The sequence below is a fragment of the Pseudonaja textilis genome, chromosome 3 (assembly GCF_049901715.1).
Source record: "Pseudonaja textilis isolate UNSWEBS1 chromosome 3, rPseTex1.2, whole genome shotgun sequence".
NCBI lineage: Eukaryota > Metazoa > Chordata > Lepidosauria > Squamata > Elapidae > Pseudonaja > Pseudonaja textilis.
In genome coordinates this window covers 42,379,274-42,402,853 of record NC_141992.1, presented here as the reverse complement: position 1 = coordinate 42,402,853, position 23,580 = coordinate 42,379,274, and the positions used below count along the sequence as shown (strand labels likewise).

At 36.9% G+C, this 23,580-nt stretch overlaps 1 protein-coding gene across 1 annotated transcript in view; it reads right to left on the bottom strand.

Annotated features, from left to right (window-relative positions):
- Positions 1–722: 722 nt before the first annotated feature.
- CD34 (CD34 molecule) overlaps positions 723–23,580 on the bottom strand; it is a 39,080-nt gene continuing 16,222 nt past the window's right edge. Inside the window, exons 2-8 of the mRNA XM_026713003.2 lie at positions 21,672–21,812; positions 17,802–18,043; positions 15,797–15,880; positions 10,304–10,436; positions 7,292–7,353; positions 3,622–3,786; positions 723–2,096 (exon numbers count right to left, since the gene is read on the bottom strand). Of these exons, the coding sequence (XP_026568788.1) occupies positions 1,905–2,096; positions 3,622–3,786; positions 7,292–7,353; positions 10,304–10,436; positions 15,797–15,880; positions 17,802–18,043; positions 21,672–21,812 (1,019 nt within the window). The 3' untranslated portion in view covers positions 723–1,904. The remainder of the gene's footprint in view (positions 2,097–3,621; positions 3,787–7,291; positions 7,354–10,303; positions 10,437–15,796; positions 15,881–17,801; positions 18,044–21,671; positions 21,813–23,580) is intronic.

The window sequence follows — 23,580 nt, the reverse complement described above, 5'->3', positions numbered from 1 at the left end:
CAATTAAGTACATCAAACCCAAAACAATCAAAATGGCATTTTGGAAATCAGATATTAAGTAACAATTAAAATATACATATGCTGCCTTTTTAAATTATGAAAATTATCTACACATATGTATAGTTTACACTAGAGACAATTCCAATATACATGCTTTCTTTATACCATATTAACAATCATGTTTGCTTGTTAACACAAAAATGTAAACATTAAGACTATCTATACTAATCTACTGAATAATTAATTCATTCTCTAGCACCAGCAGTTGGACAATACCTGGCAAGGAATTCTAGTTCCAGCATATCTGAACAAAAGCAGATTAGGGAAATTTGAATTAAAAAGAAGAAATATATTCCTTTCTCTAGTGTGCTACTTATTGTTATGGTCATTATCCCATACCTAGCGAATGCTTTCCATGACAAGTGTAAATAAGGCAGTATCATTCATGTTAGGTGTTGTTGAATTATTTCCAGTTAACACAAAAATATGATAATTAATATGAAAAAGACAATTCATTTCAGAGCCTAGTCACATTTTTGTTCTACATTCTATTTTCAAATTAACTTAAATAATCAATACATTTCGGGATGAGCACTGAGGGGAAGGAAGGCAATGGAGAAAAATATTTGGGGTTAGAATATTTAATTTAGCCTAAAATATAGGCTAAATTAAAGCATGACTATTGTGATCTTAGATATGTTTAAACATACAACTTAAATATAGCTATATTTGCATTTTTATTTACATTTACAAATAGACTCTCACATGTTTTGTTTGAAAACTAGATTTAAAGGCCCTGACATCATATAAATGTCTATTTAGAAGTAAACTGCATTGTATTTAAACTCCAGGATGTTCAAATAGGATTTTAGGCTCCACTTAATGTAACTACAACTAATTCCACTCTTGATTTCAATGTAATTAACTGTATCCAGATTAAGAATAACATTTCAGATTTATTTCCTTTATGTTAAAAAAAATGAGCGATTTTTGGAATTCGAAGGATGTACTTTGTATGAGTTCTGATAGTAACAATCCCAAAGCATCTAGAAAGTACTATGTAGGGAAAAAAAGTTGTTTGCTTGTTCTTATGTACAGTATATGGACAATGAAAACAAATTTTGAAAGAGACAGAGCATTTCAGATTTAGGTCTATTGTCTATTATACTGCACTTTCATGTTATAAAAGTCTCCTAATTTTTCCTATTTTTTTTTAAATGGAAAAGATACTCAGTTTTTTCAAGATAAGCAAATCTGGTGAAGAGTTTATTTTGTGTTGTTTAAGAACTGCCTCAACCATATTTCAAAAGGGTTTTGATGAGTTGCAGACTTAAAATCAGTTTATGTTATGTACAAATTGCACCATAGCCTAAATGCAGAAAGGCAGAAAGTTGGGTATGAGAAAGGGTGGTGATTACTAAAATCTAGGGATTTTCAGCTGCCTACTACTCTGGAGCCATAGTTGTTACATCTCTGTTATATTTTAAATTAAAATTAAAATTACGTTTTAAAAAAGTGAAATGTCCTTTCTTACTACAAACAGCATCAGATAGATATTAAACAACTCTCAAATAAGTGAAAAAAATTTTAATTTCTAGGAAACATGCCTTGTGTCTCCCTGGATAAACTATTGTGAAGGATATCACATCTAAAAGTAGAAAAATAAAATAAAAAACCCTCCAAACTTCCCTTTTATTAAGAACATACCCAATACCATTGAAGCAGTTTGCTAATTGTACAATTTCTATACACAAATGCTGCTGCATCGGCCCTGAAAAATTAATGTTAAGATGTTAACAATTAAAACAAAGGTATTATAATTTCATTAATGATTTTTTACTCCTAGCTCCTCTTTGTAAGTGCAGTTGAGCTTTTCCAGCTGCATTAAGAAGGTCACAGCATTTTCACAGTTCTGTGTCAGCCACAACCTGGGGCTTTGTTTGGTGTCCATTTTTTGAGGACGGCTGGCCAGTTCCATTTTCCCGAGCCCCTCCATTGAGATTTGGTTTATCCTGCAGATCAGATTGTTCTTGAGAGGCCACAGGGATCTCAGGGTTACTATGGCTATCATTTTCGATGTAATAAGGATCTTCACCCTAAAGGGGTTAGAGGTATAAACAATAAGAATATTAGACAAAGCTGCTCAGAGGTCAACAAAATGATTTAGATTATATATAGAAAAGAAAAGAAATATCTGTTCTTTCAGTCAGGCACTTCAGTCAGGGATTTAGAAAAGTATATTAAGATAATATTCATGATGGAGTGAAGGGAGGCCTTGTCCATGTATGAAGTGTATTTCAGTGGCCTATGTAATCAATGATAATAATACAAATAATTTGAATATAAACTTGTCAATAAAATAAGAGATCAAATACTGATAATCCAGTATGCAGTTTCATTAATATTTTTGTCTATCCTGGTATCTAGGGTTTGGAGCAAAAAATTATTCATAGCTTACTTCCAGATTTTTTTTTAATCTGGAAGCACCAGAAAATTAATCTGGAGTTTTTGCTGAGAGAACAGATGTATTAGCAATAAGCTATGAAATATCCCCATGGATTGTAAGAGGTCTTGCTCTGACTCTTTGTCCTATTATATAATTCATGCACAATCTCACCTGCATCTATATTTCTTGATTGTAGAGACTGGCAATAATACCACTAATTTGCAGTAATGGAGTGGTAGTTTAGTTTCCGAAAGCTAATGTAGTCTACATAATGTATAGTTCAATAAGTAAATAAATGGAATAACCAGTCATTCATTAGCTATTGTTGTGATAACACTGGCATTCAATTTGTCAAGATTTTATACTACCGGTGTATGGTACGGTACAGGTCTGGATTCAGGTCTGAGAAAAAACACAACTTCTGTAAGGTGTTGCAGGTGCTCCTCCCAAATATTCTAAAATCTTTTTTGAAAATTGTCTATGAAACTCTACAGAACTCTGTGTTTGCATTTCAGGCTAATGAAGATTACCTGAAGAAATTCCAACATTCCTATATCTCAACAAGATATTCCTGGGAATATTCCTGGGAAATTATATGCACAGTCAACTTATATCTGACTGAAATCCTATAAACAGTATTGAAGTAAAAGTAGCAGGTACGGAGTTCCACTTCTCTACTTAATTTTACCTTCTTCTGAATTTGGGAACAATATTTACACATCCCCATATATTAAAAAGAAAAATTAATTACAGTTGCAGTTCTACGTTTAGCTGACATAGCTAAAATCAAAAGATTGCCAGCAAGCCTAAAGATAGAAGGAACAGAAATTGAAAGCAACAAATGAATTAAGAAAAATATTTTCTTTTTCTTCTTATTTCATCATTTGGTGATAAAGTCATAAGGAAAGTTTCTAGTGCAACAGAAAGAAGAGGAGAAAATCCAGTCTGAATTTAAAGCATGAGGATATTGAGGAAAATATGATTCCTGTTTGATGGTGTTTGTAAATTGTTTTATCTTACTGTTGAAAAAAAGTAAGCATAACTTGAAATTGTAGAATACCTTATGGAAATGAGTACACCAGTTATAGTAAGAATAGCAATCCTGTCATTTTTCTCTGCAACTGCTGTTACATGCCTTGAACTTTCTACTTGTTCTGCCAACTATAAGCACTAACCAGCCTCTCTCCCATGGGGCTCCAGCTTCGTCGTTTCATAAGATAATATCCAGTCAATCCCAAAAATGCAAACAGCAAGCCGGTGGTGACCAAGGCAATAAGGGTCCCCCGAGAATGGACTTGGTGAATCTCAGTGCGTTCCTGCTTGTGGAATTTTATCCCAAGCTAAAAGAAAAAAACAAAATAGGATTGAACCAAAGAACCATGAAAACACCTGTCAGGAATGCAAATAGCAGAGATTATAGACCCTTAAGGGTCATTCATCATGTCTTATTCCATACAGCTTATGTCTTTTAATAAAATTTGTTATATAGAAAAAGTGCTTCCTCTGGAGTTTTTTGTACCCTAGTCTAACACAGCTAACCTCCTACAATGTCAGGTAGCTTGAAGACTTTTACTTTGAAGTACTCTAACATCTTGTTTAAACAAGACATAGCAGGAATGAGGAAAGGACAACATAACAGCTCCAAACTGTTTAGGGAATTAAAATATCCATCTTATGGGGAAGTAGGGCTGACAAAATGCCCTATTAAACCTTAAAAACAAAGCCTTTCAAAAACAGTTTTGAAAAAGTAAGTTCTTACTAAAGATTGAAGATTCTCTGTTCATCGGTCATTTATCTTTCTGAGCTGATAGCTTCCTAGTAGAGTGGAAGAGGCAGAATTAGCCTCTTCTGGGAATGATGGGTTATGTGATGCTTAGGCAACAACTTAAAAACATCCCAAGAAATTTGTGTTTATTTATTGCTATTGCATATTTCACATGTGCTAGTGTAAGAAATAACCTGTCGCATATAATACAGACTAATTTTTTATATCATGGTATGACATTAGGTCTGAGGTAGTCTTACAGAGTATAAAGTAAGACAGTGATAGGTAAATAGGAAAAAAAAACCTTTGAAGGGAATGCAGAGAATGAAAAGGCACAAAAGGGGAGGACTAACAGCAACAACCGCAGACAGATTGGGCACATATCGTATTTGGCTATATTTTAGGCTAGACAAGTACATTGGAAGTAGAAGAAATGCAATAATAAAAGGATATGGCTTGAGGAAAAGGAAGAGAATTATATAAGAAAGAACAAACTAGTGTAAACAACCAACCAACCTCCCAAATTTTGCACTCCATGTAAACCTACCTAAACAAATTCTAATTCAAAAGTGAGACATAGCAGGAGGAATAATACTGTCCATTTTGGAAGAAAAATCAGAGCAACACAAAAGAAAACCCCACCAGATCTCTTAATCCAAAGTGATTTAAAGCACCTGATTTAATGTGATTCTTTCAAATGATTCAAGAATTCAGTCTGAAAATTCAGTGTGAAAATGTGACTTGCTGAATCTCCTTGAAATTGAATGACACAGCTTTAGGATATTATGCATGTTTGGGAAGATAGTTTGGAAAGAGAGAAGTCCTGTGTATTTCATATGTTTTGTATGTTAAATTACAACACAAAGGAAACTAATTTTCAGGATGCAATTTCTGGAAACGCTTGGAATTTCTTTTGCACTAAGTATTAGAACACTGCACATCTTGAAAGCCAATTATGTCTTCAATGAATGAAACAACTTAATGAAAACTATTGGATGAATTCCATTTCTATCTATTGGACCGGAAAGAATATGTGCCTAATTCTTAAAAAAGCTACCCACTGCCATAGCCGAACCTCTAAGCATAATCTTTGAAAAATCTTTCAGGACCAGCTCTTTGCCAAAACTATCTTCAAAAAGGGAGACCCCAGCCTAGTTGAAAATTACAGACTAATCTCTTTATGCTGCTTGCTTCACCTGTAAAGTCATGGAATCAATTATTAACCAATCCATTATCCTCCACTTAGAGACATACAACCTACTCTCTAATAAACAATTTGATTTCAGAAAAAAAACTATCCTGCAATCTGCAACTCTTACATTGCAAAAACATATGGACTACACAACTTGATCAGGGCAAACCAATAGCGCAATCTACATAGACTTCTCTAAAGCCTTTGATTCAGTGGTACACGACAAACTACTCCTAAAGCCTTTGATTCAGTGGTACACGACAAACTACTCCTAAAACTAACATCTTACGGTATCTCTGGACACCCGCATAACTGGATAGAAGCATTCCTGTCAAACAGACAACAAATGGTCAAAATTGGGAGCATCCTATCAAATTCTGTACCTGTCAACAGAGGGGTCCCCCAAGGCAGTGTTCTAGGACCAACTCTCTTCATACTCTACATAAATGACCTCTGTGATCATATTAAGAGCAACTGTGTCCTCTTCGCTGATGATGTAAAGCTATTCAACGCCACTGACAATACTGCTACTCTTCAAAAAGACCTTCGACTATGTCAAACAAATGGCAACTTCAAATCTCAACAAACAAATGCTCTGTCTTACATATTGGCAAAAAAAATATAAAAAAATGAAATAAAGGCTGAATAGTCAAGACCTTGTTGATGATCCAAACTCTATCAAGGACCTTGGAGTACTCATCTCTAAAGTGCTAGAGCCCATTGTAACTACATAGCCAAAAAGGCATTAAGAGTTGTTAATCTAATCCTACGTAGCTTTTTCTCTGGTAATAATACACTACTAACTAGAGCATACAAAACATTTGCTAGACCAATACTTGAATACAGCTCATCAGTCTGGAACCCACATTATGCATCTGATATTAACACAGTTGAGAAAGTCTAGAAATATTTCACAAGAAGAGTTCTCCACTCCTCTACTCATTGCAGAATACCTTGTGTCACCAGACTTGAAATTCTAGACCTAGAAAATCTAGAACTACACCACCTTCGGTCCGATCTAAGTATAGTATATAAAATCATACATTGCAATGTCCTACCTGTCAATGAATACTTCAGCTTTAACCATAACAGTACAAGAGCAAACAATAGATACAAACTCAAGGTTAACTGCACCAAACTTGATTGCAGGAAATACGACTTCAGCAACAGAGTGATCGATGTCTGGAATACTCTACCTGACTCTGTGGTTTCTTCCCCAAACCCCAAAACCTTCAACCTTAGACTTTCTACTATTGACCTCAACCCTTTCCTAAGAGGTCTGTAGGGGGCATGCATAAGCACACCAACGTGCCTACCGTCCCTGTCCTATTGTTTCTTTTATTCTTCTTATATGTATCCATGTCTTCATAACTATGTTTTTACTTATATCTATTATCTTGTAAGCAACTGACAAACCAAACCAAATAAAATAAATAACTAAAACAGTTTCACTTTGTCCTCCGAAATATTCTCTGGCAATTCTGATAGCTAAAAGTGGTTTCCTTACAGGCAGGATAGATGCCCCAAAACCTTGTCAGCCCAATGGAACTGTTGGTTGATGTTTTAAGTTGATAACACTTCAAATCCAGGAAAATGCATATTGCTTATTGCAGTGTTACATTTTAGTCTGTTTTCTAAAAATAGTAAATTGGAAATTGTTAGGGAAATTCTCACAGTTAGTTGCTTGTTATAGTAATTTGATTATTATTAAAATATTGACATTTAATTCCACATTATTTGTGAAATATATCATTGTTCATTTACATGATTTTAGTTATAAAAGATCCTGACTTACAAAGCATACTATTCAAATTTTGTAATATTTTAGGTTTAATTCTTTTAATTCTGTCTCACCCAACTCCTATATATAAAAACATGAATAAATTACCGCGTTCAAATCGTGTTGCTTGTTATCCAGAAAGCCACGTAATGCATTTGCACCTATATTTTCTAAAGCAGAGAAAATTGAAATTTACTTTCAGAGAATATTGGAATTATTTATCAAGCAAAGAAGCTTTAATAACATTTATAGTATCACTTGTACAGGTTTTATTCAAAGTAATATATGGCTTATATAACTGTGGTTTATTAAATAAGTCACAATTGATAAAATGATAAAACATAGCATCATCGTATGCTACTGATACATAGTATATACCTGTGATGGTGACCCTATGGCAGGCATGTCTGAAGTGGCACACGGAGCCATGTCGGCTGGTACGCATGGCATCCCCTGTTCCTCTTCTGTATTTCTGGTGTGCATGTGCGCTCGACGATCAGCTGTTTTTGCGTGTGTGGTAGTGTCAGAAACCGGAAGAGTTGGTCTTCCAGTTTCCATTGTGTGCATACATGCTGGCCAGCTGATTGTCGCATATGCATGTGCACCAGTAACCAGAAGACAAGCTGGCCGGTGCTCATGTGCGCTTTGGAAACTGAAAATTCATTTCCCAGCACATGCATGCCCACTTGGCAGCTTCGCCACTACTGATATATACCATAGCCATGAGTAGATGTGCAGCAGAAGTGTTAACTGACTTCCTGGATATTGTTTGGGTCTGGATGAGGAGGAACACACTTTAATTGAATCTGTCCAATAAGGAGTGGCTTTGGATCTGCAAATCTAACAATTGCAGGGAAAATCCACTTTTTAAAAACTCTAAACTGGTTGTATTTCTTTGTTCAAAGATGGCTTTCAACTTGAGAATTTTCCTGTTTGAAGATCAGATGTCAGATAAACTTTTTTGTACAATGACAACTTTTTTTCTGGCTTTGGAGGACTTGCTTATAGTCACTAAAGCTCTAGTCACCTGTATTAAATTATTGCATAAATTAATTATTGCATTAAATAAATGCTCAACATAGGATGATTCCCGAAGGATGTGTGGAAACTGCAGCTGCTGCAGAATGAGGTAGTTGCAGTAATAATGGGAGTTGCCTTAGTTTCCAATTGAATTCTGGGTGTGGTTTAAGGTGGTGGTTGTCACATTTAAAACCTATATACATCTGATCCTGGCCATCTTTTTCTTAATTCATTTGCCTGTCCAAACAAATCAAATAGTATATTAATAACAATAGACTTATATACCACTCCATAGTGTTCTACAGCACTCTCTGGGCAGTTTAGTGTAAGCATATTGCCCCCAATAATCTGGGTCCTCATTTTACTAATCTTGGAAGGATAAAAGGCTGTGTTCTGTCCTAGTTTACCCCCCAAAACACTAAGTAAACCCTGTGTCCCTGAAAAATCTCTTTTATTAAATGAATGTGAATTTATTGCATTCACAGTCAGCCAATGGCCTGGCAAACAGTCTTGCAAAGGTATAATTATTAGCTCAGACCTTATCTATCTGGGAAAGCTTCCCAGTAAATATTTCCGCATGCAGCGTTGACAGGGAAAGGCTGGGCACAGAGTCTCTACGTTACACAGACAGATCATCCCAAGGCTGGAATGAACAAATTGTTTCCTGCAAAAGCCCCCTCCCCTTTTTCTCCTCTTTTAATCCTTATGGAAGGGGCCATTCATTGTCTACCTGTGGCCTTACTCCCATGTCAAGCCTTAATTGTTCCTTCCTTTTGGCAGCTCTGCACATGCACAAGCTGGGAACTGGTTCCAGAAACTCTCCTGCCTCACTGCTGTCTGAGTCTGAAGGCAGCTGATGACTCTGCTTCTGACACAGAGCCCTCATCCGAGCCTTCCTCAGCCTCCAGGACTGGCCCAGGTTCCTCCCCAACCTCCTTGCTATGACTCTGTCCGACTCTGCTGCCAGCTCCATCAGCCGCCGGCAGACCACAACAGGCTGAATCAACCTTAAGGATCAAACTCCTGGCAGTGGGCAGAGTTAGCATGGAAATACTGCATTCTAATCACTGTGCCACCATAGCTAATAAATAAATAAAACCAATTTTTCCACATTCTATCTCTCCGAGATTATATCTGATGTGGCCCTAGAGGCAGGCATTCTTTGAAACTCCCTTCCAGTGGAAATGTCACATCACTCTTAGACTCCAGAAAAACTTTGAAAACAAACCCATTTTGTCTTGCACATGAACAGAGTATTTTTTTTTATTGAAAGATGGGATACACTGTATGTGGCTTCTGGAAAATAATTATATGTATTTAAGGATTTGGGGGGTATTTTATCTGTTTACCTCTGTTTAGCTGCCTAGATCCCATGAAAATGGACAGAATTCAAGCATAATAAAAATACATAAATAAGTTATAAGTGATGGTTTACAAATCAAACTGAATGTGTTTACACATTCAATTTAATGAATACATTATAAAATAAAATGCTAAAATAACAGTATGGCCCATGCAACCTGTGAATCCAGTCAGAATTTCCAATTAGTATTTGAATGTTGTTGTGATATATACCACTTATTGTTCTGAATTTAGTAATGAGAGAAAGATGGGGGAAAGAGGTTACAATTTTTTATTAGCTGCTGGCCACAACATTTAGCTGATGTTGAAAAAGTTAAGCTGGGATAGCTTGGTTGTCATCTAGATATGAGACCATAAGGAAATCCCATGGCTGTAAACTAACTGGGAAGTAAAAAAACAAACTAAGCCACTTCCTGACCTTAATTTGCTATTGAATAGAAGTAACACCTAACTGAGGACACCTAATACATTTTGAAATAGTTGGTTTTTCAAATACTTTCTTCATTCCATCCATTCTTCATCTATGGATGAAGAAGATAGCAAAAACATTGGGTTTACTTACCTTGCAAACCCATAATTGCTGGATTGGAGCTAAATGTGTTATATATAAGATTTGTTGAATCAGCCAAAGATAAAATTATGGTTTCATGTGACATGTGAAATCTAGTCAATTTTAGCAAGTCACTCAAGGCTTCTATCCAACTTGATTACAAGCTATAATAAATCAGTTCAACTAACCTGTATTGTTAACTGCAAGCAACAACATGCAGTGTTGATTCACATCAGAGTCAGCCAGTTCAATAAAGCATGGAAGTTGTTTTTTACAAACCAATTTGCTCAATCCTTCCCCTTTGTTTCTTTTAAAGTTTTCCTAAAAAAACAAAACAAAACAAAAACAGAGTTACTGTTGTAGAACATTTTTCCTCATTTGTTTCCTTTACATTTATCCAACATCAAGTGGCATATTAATTATCACTGGCTTCTATAAACATAACTATATTCTCATGAGCTATAGTTTATTCTCCCAATAGCATCTATTTGTGGATTTCGTGGCTCAAAATCTACAAAGGTTAAGAGAAACCACAAACATTAAGAACAATTTTCCAAGAAGCAACTCCATTTATGGAATCCCTATTTTCTATTATGACTATCAAAAATATATGCATAGGAATATTCTTTATCGTATATTAATGGGCACATCTCTAAAATGGGACAGATTATGTGAATTATAGTATGTGAAAGCTGAACTACTGAAGTTAAGACAGAGTTTAGAGCATGTTTTAGCTATATGCTTGGGATTCTTAATTTGCTTCACTGAAGTATAGTGGACAAAAAGGATTAGATGTCCAGTTATTAAAAATAATAATAAATCAAAATAAATAGAATATGTACTGAAATATTTGTCAACACATTTCTGTGGATACTGATTACTAATTAAGTATAATCTTAGATTGCTTATTAAATAAGTAATGTCATTATCACAGTTCATTCTGCAACTATCTCCTAAACCAGCCAAGGCACTCTTAATGTTTTGAAATCATGAGTACCATTCCTTTTTCACTGTTACCAGGCAGGAGGTGAGGGAAATAACAAGCACAGACTTGGCCTTCCTGTTTCAGAAATGCCTTGAGTATTTCAAATGGTTCTCTCATGGCACATTTTGCAAGGATAAAATCTTCCCACATAAAGATTAAAATAAAATGTCGCCTTTCCCAAACAGTTGTGGAGGAGACAGGAAGAAAAGTGTGTGGCTGTAGTTATTTTTTCTCCCTCCATTTGGTCAATTTGGACATCAAAGGAGAGGCATAGGTCAGGGTCAGACTCAGAAGAGCTAGAACTAAAATAAAAATCTAAAGCAATTTAAAAATATAGGCTGGTTCAATAAGTTGGAAAAAGATTTAGTCTTCCTATGGTTGTTGAATATTTCATGTCCACTATATATTCAACTAATAGAACTTTCTTCTTTAATTTTTTCTAACATTGCGGAATTGGAAAAATATGTACAGAGGGTGGGATTCTGTCCATCTGTTTGTTCATCAGCACAATAATTATATAAAAAACTGTCTTGAATGAATGCCAAATTTGCACTAAAAAGAGAAGCAGGTAAAAGAAAGTTGTAAAATGGGTTGGATCTGCTTGGGAGCTGTGGAGAAAAAATACTCCTGGTAAATTGCCCCTATGCCACCTTATGGGAAAGGCAATTATGCAGTTGCTGAGATCTTTTCTACTCCCCTCAGAGCAGGATATATGAAATCCATGTTTTACAGCAAACATATACACACAAAATTTTACTGATGGGCAGCAAGGGAGCAAAAGACCATTTTTTTCATGCTGTGTCTATGTGGAATCTTCCTGAAATTCTGCCCTTCCTTAAATCTCGTACAATGGACCTGAGTAAGTTTCATGGCTAGTAAAAATAAATACTTCCATGTGCAGTATTTAATTCAGAGGTAGCATTACTATAGATAAAGAACCTACTTTTAGTCACAATCGATTATACAGGAAGCATAATCAGAACTTTCCCTTTAGTAAAACAAAAATATAAATGTTTGTCTGTCTATCTAAATATTTATCAGGGAGAAATCTTTCACCCAGTCTACTTTGGGTTACATATAGTCCTTGTTTAGCAATCACAGTTGAACAAAGTAGCCCAATTGTTAAGCAAAGCAATTGGTAAGTGAAACTGCAAATGTCTTAAAGACTTACTTCAGCTTTGCTTTGATTTACAGACCTGCAACAATCCTAAATACAAGGAAATGCAAAGTTATGTTTTTATCATTTTCATAACTGCACTCACAGTCTGAGCCAGTCACTAAATGAAGATTTCTTGTATATAACTTTCTATTGGCTGGGGGATTCATAGATAGTTAGGCACTTAGTGTATGATTTTACATATCGATCCATTTAGGATTTGGGATATCAATTCATATCTTCAGGTGGCTTAACTGGCTTCTGAAAAATGTCAAATGGTGATTTAATGTGGCCCAATAGAATAAACAAAAGCTACACAATAGAAGCAAAAAATGTAAACAATCACAGAATGCATTATGCAAGGGAAATGGAAGAATGCAAATAAAGAACTATTCCCACAGATATTAGTTTGGGATAGTGAGGAAAAACACTCTTATGTTTTTTTTTCTTTTTTTTGGAAATAATTGTTGAGAGAATGCCAGAGTTTCCTTTCTAGTGAATGGACCAGCTTACTGGAAAAAGCCCGACAGAAAGACAAACAAGTGAAAGAGTTCATTCTATTTATTTGTGGCTCAGACACAGTAATCAGTCTTAAAAATAATGCATGAGACAAAGAAAGAAGGCCTGATTCCAGTTTCCAGTAAAAATTAGCCAAGAGATAAATCTGCCAATGGTGTGTATGTTCAAGACAATAATACATTACAGTACATTTTCAGTTTCTGTGGTATGTGAAAAAGATCACAACAAAGAAATATAAGTGCACATAAACCTAGAGATTTAAATTGATGCCTCCTAGATGCATCAGCTACTATAATGTCTCCCATTGAATGGAGGCTGGTGGAAGATTTTAGCAAGTAGGATTGAGTAATAATAACTATAAAACAATAAATTATAAAGTGACATTTAAGTTTATAATTGGAATATTCACTTATGCAACTGATTTTGCTTGAAATTGTTTCATCTTTCATTCTCTTTACAAAAAGATATAAAAATAGATGATTCAAAGATTAATTTTATAATAGCTTCCTGTTCATCATACCATTATAATATCATCACCAACCATGTTTCCTCCAATAACACGCATGGTCATCACAATTAAAGGAAATATGACCTGGGTTTTTAGTCATCTATTAAAAATTTCTGTTCATGAAAAAAATACTTTGTCCATATACCAGTGAATAAAAACAATGTTTCAGATGGAAATCAAACACTGATTGTGGCTTCATTTTATAGAATATATTATAGTGCTTCATATTGACAAATTAATGTTCACAATTTGTTAGTTAATAACAATTTTTGCTTATTAGCTGTTTTTGTTTGAATGCTGTGTAGTGTCATATTACCCAGTACAGCACTATTAGCCAGTTATTAATAGTTTAATAAAATCTACAAGCCATTACTAATATCAGAATTGTTATTGAATAATATTACTAAAATGTATTGGGTAATGCATTGGGGATATGCTAATACATGATTTCCAAGGCTTATAAACCTTTATCAAAAGTTGTGATGACAAAGCCAGAGCTTCAGTCAAATGGCTATTTCTGTACAAGATTCACATCCTGATTCATTGTAGGCAGTTTTCTTAATTTGGTGCTTTCTGATACAGTAGATGTATCAGAACTTCAGCTTCCAGGCTTTCCAATCAATGATTTCAATATATACGTTAGTGGCAATGTGTGAAAAATCGGCATTGTATAGAATGCTTAGGAAATCTATAGAATGCACGTCCTTTTAGGCAAAGTATGTAATGTTTGTGTTATTTTAATATGCTATATACTTTCTCTAGGTATTATATATATCTAGGCATTATGCAGAATGCTAAAAGCTATTTAGGCAAAGTATGAAAAGAGAATCATGAAAAGGGTTAGGATTAGCATTAGGACTAACATACAGTATATGAAAAATAAAATAAAAATTCAAAATAAAGTACAGGAAAAAATAAGATTAAAAAGACCAGACTTGTTGCAACAAAGAAGCCAAGAATGGTATTTTAGGGGGAGTATTTTATAGTTTGCCATTTTGCCTTTTGGCATTGCATAGAAGTCCCAGGAAATGTGTGACATATTAAGCATTTCATACTTTGACGTCTCATTTTTGGCATTCTGAAGATTTCCTAGGGCATTCTATAAAATGCCTAATTTCACACATTTACAGGAACATACAAATTATGTCAATCCTGCAGAGAAGTAATCGTGGTTCTCAATCATGTATAGTAACTCAAATAACAATCATGATCAACCTGATAAAGTTTCCTAATAAAGATCCCCAATATGGTGTATCAATGAATGGAAATAAAGGGTAGCTAACCTGCATTTTTCTATCACAATTCTAAATAAATTATTAACACACATATGTGTTTGTTTAAATATCACCCCACTAGGTGGCGCCTATGCTACAAAAGTGAACTACTATAGGAGTTTAAGTGAGCAGATGGTAAACATAATTTTTGAAAGGCTTTCAGCTTAAATAATTTTCATACATTCTAGCACATATCAGATCTTTCTAACTATTACTTTAGCACAAACTTTCAATAACTGGCATTATTGGACATTTCGACATGGGATGTTGGCATTATATCTGCCTCTGCAGTGCAATGCTCAATCTAATTGTTTACTGGCTTAGCTATAGTACAGCCCAAATTGCAAAACTTTCATTTCAAGATTTGCAAGACAGAAATTTTGTGGGACTTGCAGAGAGGCCATTCTCCCATTTCTGGAACTCTTGCTTTATCCCACCATTCTGCTGCTTCAACTCAAAACTATTCTCAACCAACTGGATTTAAAACTTTCTAGTCAATGTCTAATCAGTTTCATAAATCTTTACAATCTCCCCTCCAATTCAGCTTAACTTTCCTTGCTATAAAAACAGGATGCCATGAATTCTTACCTCAGCCTAGCCTCTAGGATAGATGCTAAGAACTAACCACAATGATGTCAAAATTAAGAAATTGGCATCCTAACATCACCATGCAATAAAAAGACTTGCTTCACAATGCCACACAGAAGTATGCAATGGATGGATTGTTTCACAATCTCACAGTGCTCATTTCAGCACTTACCCTCCTTTCCCTTTGTCCAGATATCTATGCTTTTCATCTGTTGGGCTCAAATGAGCCATTACTCTCTTTCTCCTTCCCTCTTATAGACATAGAGAAGCTTTATGCTGTTCCTACAACTATCGATGCTGTAGTGGAAAAAGTGCCTGGTGTGTAAATATGATGCTGGGTGGAGTTCGTTGGACAACTTATAAACTTAACAAATGGAATGCATGAAGTTTTAGGGACAAAGCATTGTCAAAATCTAGAACCAAATGGGTCACGATGAACATTTGAAATACATGCAGTTTTGCACTGAATAGAAACAAATAACACCGATTGTTTTAAAGATGGGTGGAGGATAACCATCACTTTTTACTTTTCAATGTTGGATCTTCTGCACCAAGAAATCCCCCCACCCTCAATTTTTTATCTTAAAGCAAAGCAAAACCTCCATTATAACAAATGCCTCTCTTGCCATTTTCTCCTTCCTGTCTACTTACACAAGATTGGACTTCATAGAGTTCCAAGCATACCACTTCAGTGGCAGGAGGCAGCTGCTTGATTTTCATACATGAGACGCTGAACTAAAAAAGAAAGGATGAAAGAATGTATCATTGTATTTCCCTTTGTCTGGTGTCATTTGTCTATTTTGTTTGCTAATTGTATTTCCATGAAATCACCAATTAATTAATATGTGCTTGAAAGGTCCTTGGTGCTTTCTGAGCTTGATTGTAATTTATCACCCAAATTATGTAGCATCATCAGTACTAGTCTGATGATGTTACTTAGTTTGGGTAATGAAACATCTGCAAGAAAACAGTTAAGTTCAGAGAGCACCAAGGACCACTAATTTCAACCCTGAGCTACAAATATTCTCCTTTATTGATATGCGCTTATTGAATAATTCAAGAACAAAGAATAAACAATATTGCTAAAATGTGACAGAAAAAAGCACAAATATTTTTTCTTGTGGAAAAAGTAAATCCCCAAGTATAACAGAAATGACTAAAAAGATACTTTTATGCTTACATGTGATTTTAAACAAACAGTTGTATTAAGCAGGCAAACCAGCAACTTAGTGTAAACATGACCACAAAGAAGGTGTTAGGCCACTATCCCTGAGAAGTCTATTCTATAATAGAGACCCCAACACCAAGAAGGCTATTTCTGAAATACTAGTTCACCTTATGTGATGGGGACACACTGAGCCATACCTGTGAAGATAATTACAAACTTCAGATTGGCAGACATATGCAAGAGATAATTATCTTAGGAAATTCTGTAGCGATTCTCAGTCATCCAGGTCATGGTTGTCCCAAAGGTGCTTTTTCAGGAGGCAACTGGATTTCCTTGTTTTTCCTTTGAAGATTCTCATCCTTGAAGCTTCTTCACCTCTGGCAGGATAGTGGGGAATGGACTTCCTTGTTTTTCCTTCCATTTCCCACTACCCTGTCAGAGCTGAAGTAGCTTCTTGGATGAGAAGTGAAACGTCTTCAAAGAAAAAACAAGAAAGTCCTGCTGCATCCTGATAAAGCACAAATATTCTCATAGTTCTAATGTAGAAAACTTTCAACCATTTTCTGAAAGGAGACATAATTCAAAAACTTATATGCTTCCATCAGACAAATAGCATTACATGGCTGAAAAGACAACTGATATTCAGGGTAACCTGAAATGGAGGTGTCAAATCAAACAAATCTGCTGAATGTAAATGTTATCGACTTGAAATCATAAGTAAACTTCCTCAAAAGGCAATCAAATATCAGATATATGAAAGAAGGGTCAGTATCAAGGAATATGTTACTTTAGCATCAGTTTCTTTTGTTTTAGGAATATTTGGCTTTGTAATTCCAATACTGAGGACAGAGTCAATGTAAATTCAGACTAAGGCCAAAGTTTATACAATAACAATTTTTATTGCATTGAATTATTTTTTACTTGTACACAGGTACATTTTCATATAGCAAAATGAGATTGTGTGACAATTTACATCTTCTGAACACAAAACAGTAGCAAAACAGTAGTTAGTAGAATGGTCATGTAGAACACTACAGTGTCTGAATGTCAAATGCTATAAAAAAAACTGAATGTGGGAAAGCGCATCAGAGAAGACCACAGGCTGGGAGTTGCAAATTTATGTTCTCTCTTCCCTTCACATTTGTGCTCTGGGCAGTTTGCCAACCTGCTGTTGGAGCTTCCTTTGCTGAGGAAAAAGGTTATGTAAACACATCTATTCTCTTCCCCAATAAAATGAAATAAGAAAAAGCCTAGATGAAGTTCAAAGAAATAAATGAGCACCTATGGTAATCATCCAGGAAGCTGAAGAATATAGGCTGGCACCTTTGCAAAAGTATCTGAAATACCATGTCGATGAGACTGATTAATACACCAATCGTTGATTTAAAATAATGGTCCCAATAAAGGAGATTAATATTTCCTCTTTTTAATAACTATAATACAAATATAATTAATGTTTCCTATTTTCCTAAATTTTCACAATCTTACCATCTCACGGTTATTAGTTGTGGCTGTAATAACAGAAATGGTAGAATTATATGTTGTTGGCTTAGTAGGTTCATGTGTTAGAAGTGGTGTTGAACTTAAACTTTGAGTTGTTGTCTCATTGTTAGTAGTCAATATTGCATTCCACTGTGTAGTAAACGACTTAGCTGTTGTATTTGGTGAAGTTAAGTTTGTTGTGGGTATGCTGGCAAATGTCTCTGGCTTGGTACCATTGCTTAATGTCTCTGGAAAGAAATAAAAGACTTGATTGGTAGATAAAAATGCCAAATCCAGTCTAAACATTTGGCTGACTAACAATAATAATAATAATAATAATAATAATTCATGATCAATTTCTGAATACATGGTCAATTTCTTCAAATGATTACATGATCAATTTCTACAAAAGATGAGGGAGAAATGGATAAAGATACAAGATTTCCATCTATCAATTACAAAAAGCCACATTACTTAGATCTGCACATATACTATGGTGATATGTGACAACATTCCAGCTTCTTGGAAAGAACTTGATGCGTATGAAGACCCATACCATCTAAAGAACTGGCAGCTGTGCTTTCACATTTTTGTGTAAATTGATGGGCTATGAGTATGCACTTAATGATCTCAAATAGCACATTTTGATCTGGAGTTTCAGATGAATCAGTCAGCCATACCTAAATATATTTTGAGTAATTTTTCTCAACCATTCTAATTATCACAATATCTTAATGTTAGGGAATTGTGCACCTGGTGTCCAAATGGAGCCAGAGATGCTAACACTAACAAGCATTTTTATATAAATAAATATACTTACATTAAATAAAATAGGCAAACAGGGGCATTGTTAGGTAAATCAACACAGCAGGAACATCATGAGATAAACCACAGAGAGCATACAGAGAAAAAAAGCAGGAAATAAGGAAACTCCTCTACTCTCACAGCAACCAATTAAGCTCTCTTTAACCAATTAGCTATAACTGTGTTTTTACTCATTGTCCAATCCTTTGTTGCTCCACTTATTAAATTTTAAATATCTTAACACTTAATCAAATACTAGTCTCTATATTTAGGAGATGTTTATCTTTGGCTAGATTTAATGCCTTCCCAATAGCTTTCACTGAGGGGACATATGAGGACATTCCATTTGAGTAAAGACTATGTCCCTCTGGCACAGGAACAATACAGATATTGAGCCATGTTGTATTGCGTAGTATTGTATTGTTCACTATGTTATTTCACGTCAGGAGCTATTATCCCTATTTTTAGATTAATGTCTTAATCTCTCCTTTTCTCTTTACCTTTTGCTATCTGATCAGTTGAACTTTGTCTTACTGAACATAGCTAAATATTGTCCTGTTAACTGCAGTATTAGCTATACTCTATTAATAATCATATTGTAAATATCTATTGTTCCAGAAAAAATGATTGTTTATTGTTAGTTTTAGTCTATTTTTTAATTGTTACTCACATTTAGCCTTCATAATTGTGAATTCTGCTGTTCACAACTCACTATTTAGGAGTTGTTTATCTTAATTTTGAATTTATTTTGAACTGATCTATGATAGTAAAATCTGATCTGAACATTTCAAATGTTTAACAATACATTTGCATAATAAGCAAAGTATTTTAACACCAGCTCAAAGTTTGATTTAAAATACCGTGTTTCTCCAACAATACGGCCTCCCCCAATAGGAAGTCCCAACATGTTTTATAGGCATAAAATCAAATTAAGCCTCTCCCACCAAATTAAGGCCTATATTAAGCATGCGAAATGGGGGGGAATGGTGGGGGGGGGGGCGGCTTGCCGTTAGAAAGTACTTTTGTTGCATACCCGGATATGGTGCTGCCTGCGTTGACTTCGGCGTTGGTGGGGCACTTAGTATTGGGAAACCTTCTGCCACAGTTGCTTTCCCTTCTCCCCATGCTGCCACAGCATTTAGAGCAATGCCGTGGTGTTTGGCACAGCCACGTGCAGCCAGCCAGGGCTCCTCCCTGCAACTGGAGCCCGGCGGAGAAACTTGGCTTCAGGCGCTCCTGTCGCCGCCTTCCCTTTGCCTTCGAAGGCAAAGCCAATTCTTTTAAAAATGATGCCCTACTACTGGTACGACAAAGCCTCCCCTGCCCAAGAGAGCAGCCCAACTCCATGTGGGGAGGCAAATCTCCCGGGGCTGTAGCGCAGGATCGGGCCATCCCGGGCAAAGCACCCAGCTTCCATCCCTGCCTGGCGCCGGGCAGAGTACAAAGAGCTTCACCTGGGGTGCCCAGCACAGCTGACAGGGGGGGGGGGGGCTCCTGCCTGGTGGCAGAGCCAAGGCAGCGAGTGCTTATCTCACCAGGGCTGTGCCAGAGCCGTGCGTGTTGGGCAGAGCCGAGAAAACGAGCGATGGGTGCGTGCCTGCCTGCCAAGCAAAAGAGCCGGGCTGACCCGAGCTTGGCTTCCTTCCCAAGTCCCTCCAGCCCAAACCTGAAGGGGCCACCGGGAGAGGCTGCCTGAGGCAGTGATAGCACCCACCCATCTGTGGACAGGGAGGCGAGGCAATGGCAATGCTGCTTCCCTGGCCAGTGGGTCCAGCGGAGAGAGCCTGAAGCCACCCATCCTTTCCACCCCTCGCCCAGCCCGTCCCCATCCCCACGCATCTCCAAATGCTCCGGCAGCTCCAAACACTGCAGTGGCATGGGCATCAGGCAGAGGCGCTATCTCAGCAGGAGGAGGATGCAGCACAGGCCGTCGCCTTGCCTCCCTGTCCATGGATGGGTGGGCACTATCACTGCCTCGGGCGGCCTCTCCCAGTGGTCCCTTCGGGCTGGAGGGACTTGGGAAGGAAGCCAAGCTCAGGTTGGCCCGGCTCTTTCACTTGGCAGGCGGACGCGCACCCATGGCTCGCTTTCCCAGCTCTGCCCAGCCTGCCTGGCTCCGGCGTGGCCCTGGCAGGAGGAGCGGAGGGCCTGGCAGGGAGGCACTTGCTGCCTTGGCGAGAGTTCTGCCACCGGGCAGGAGGGACCGCCTGTCAGCTGTGCCGGGTGGCCCAGGCAAAGCTCTTTGCGCTCTGCTCAGCGCCAAGCATGGATGGCAGCTGGACACTTCTCCCAGGGTGGGCCGATCCTGCGCTCTGGGAGATTCGTCTTCCCATGTGGGGTTGGGCTGTCCTCTCAGGCAGGGGAGGCTTTGTCGTACCAGTAGTAGGGCATCGTTTTAAAGAGAATTGGCTTTGCCTTTGAAGGAGAAGGGAAGGCAGTGACAGGAGCACCTGAAGCCGAGTGTCTCCGCCAGGCTCCAGTTGCAGGGAGGAGCCCTGGCTGGCCGTGCGTGACTGTGCCAAATGCTGCGGCATTACTCTAAATGCTGTGGCAGCATGGGAAGAAAGGAAAGCAACGGTGGCGGAAGGTCTCCTGATATGAAGTGCCCCACCAACACCGAGGTCAACATCCAAGCCGTTGCCGCCTGCCCACCTGAGCAGGGCAGGGAGGGAATTAAGTCACCCCCTAAAAGACGGCCTAGCCATTTTTTCAGGGGCAAAAAAAAAAAAAAAAAAGGCCCGGCCTTATTTTGTGAGAAACATGGTAATAGCCTGGAAGTAGAGGAGGGGAAGTGATAAATTGATGTCTAGAGGTAAAATTATACTTATAAAATTCCATTCCTGATAAAATATATTTAAAAACTGAAGAGTTTCTTGAAAAATTGGGAAATTGTACTAATAATTATTCAATTAAAATTAATTTCAATATTTCCTTTTTTTCCAGGTCAGAATATTAGCTGAATGAGAAAAGATGGGAAAACAGAAATTTGAGAAAGTTTGAGAAAGTTATGTTTTTATCATAAATGATTAAATGAGTCAAACTAATTCCATAGAAATGTTGAAGCCAATTTACCTTTTAGTGATGTTATAGTGGAGCTTAAAGAGGTAATACTAGGAGCAGAACTAGGAGTAGTGATTACTGCCAACTTCTCAGCAATGGTAGTATTTGCAGAAATACTACTTGAATTAGTTTCCTCACCAGAGACTCGATTTTCTAAAAAGGAAAAAGGAAATGTAAAATATTTATAGTTATCCAGTACAATTTGACATTGTAGAAGACTCTTTGATGAGGCTCAAAGTAGAAATGCTGCAACAACAACAAAAATATGGAGTCCCTTTCTTTATTGTTCATGGAAGAAAGTTTACTTGATGCAAATAAAAAAATGCATATTTGCAAGAATGGTCACCACTTCTCAACAAATTAATGTTGCTTGTTTTTCTTTTATACAACAACACAACAGAAATTGAGGCAGATTCATTGTTAATTATTATTTACTGGACAACCTATGCCCCATTGGGTCATCATTTCAGAGGTATTTCCTTACTTAAACAGAGAAGCAGAATGACCATTTTGTAGACAAAAACAGTGGGAGCTGAAGCAACTTCTAACTTCCTGGTGGTTTCCCCATTGTGTTTCCTTGTGGAAAGCAGGCAGAGAGTTTCAGAAATCTTCCTTCCTTCCTTCCCTCCTTCTTCATGGAGTCTGGAGATGTGCAAGAGGTCCTACATGGGTTGGAAAAGGCATATGGTGGCAGTGCAATTCAGGAAAAGTTTGTGGACAAGTGGCAGAGATCAGGGGAGCTTGTGAGTGGTGGTGGAATGGATTGAGAAGGATATATGTGGGTTCCTTCTTTTTTTGTTCCTCTCTCCTTCCTGGGAAACTATCATGCAACATTGAAAAGGAAGTTCACGTGAATGTAGCAGAAGCAAAGCGGACAACAGCATCCATTAGCACTGAAGCAACCACAACTTTTCCAGTTTCAATCCTTCCAGAATAATGGGTCCCAGATTATTCTGTAAATTAGTCTATTTAAGGTACTTTGGTTCAAAAATTGTTGCCTATCATGTTCTGTTGCACCCAGTTAAAGGTCATGATAATGAGAATTTCAGTACAATGGTATATAGATAGAATTCCATCCCAATACATGGAATTTACAAAGTGGAAGGTTAACAGATCCCTGTAGGAATTCACAATTTAAAATAAACAGGAAAGCGCTGGGGGACAGGAAGGGGAGAGAGAGATCAATCTGGGAAAGACAGGCTATTAGTTCAATTGCTTGTATGTTGGCTTAGGTTAAATTTATTCTGAAAAAAAAAAGGAAGAAAATGTGAATTTCAGGGAGGGAATTTGAGGGATGGAATCAACACAAGAAGGCATTCAGGGAGGCAGTTATAGGAGTATCTAATCCAGGCCAGCTTCTTCTAGAATACAAAAGATGAAAGGGTGGAGCAGAAGCTCTTTGGATGATTAAAATTTACAGGAAGGGATGTGACAGAATAGAAAAGCAGATAAGCAACTATATTCCATGGAACAGTTTCCTGTACCCCTGAAGTATAACCCTTGAAACCTAAAAAGCCTCTATCTTGGCAGATCTTCTTCTGCAGCAGTGAACCTATGTGGTCATACAGTGAGCAGAAAAAATGATTTAAAAGTGGGGATTGCAATTGGAGCACTATTATATTTTCCAACATATGATATATTTCTCTTGCTAGACTATAAAGAACAAATATATCCACATTTCAGCAGGAGAGATCATGTATTTCAAAGCCACAAGCATGTAATATATACACATAGAAAGGTATTATGAGAAAATTAATCACATGTACATTTTTGTCCATTGCAGTCGAACAATTTGGGAATGGAAGATAACAGATAATCAGAATTGGAAGGGACCTTATAGGTCATCTAGTCCAACCCCCCACCCAAGCAGGAGACCCTACACCATTTCTGACAAATAGCAGTCTAATATCTTCTTGAAAAT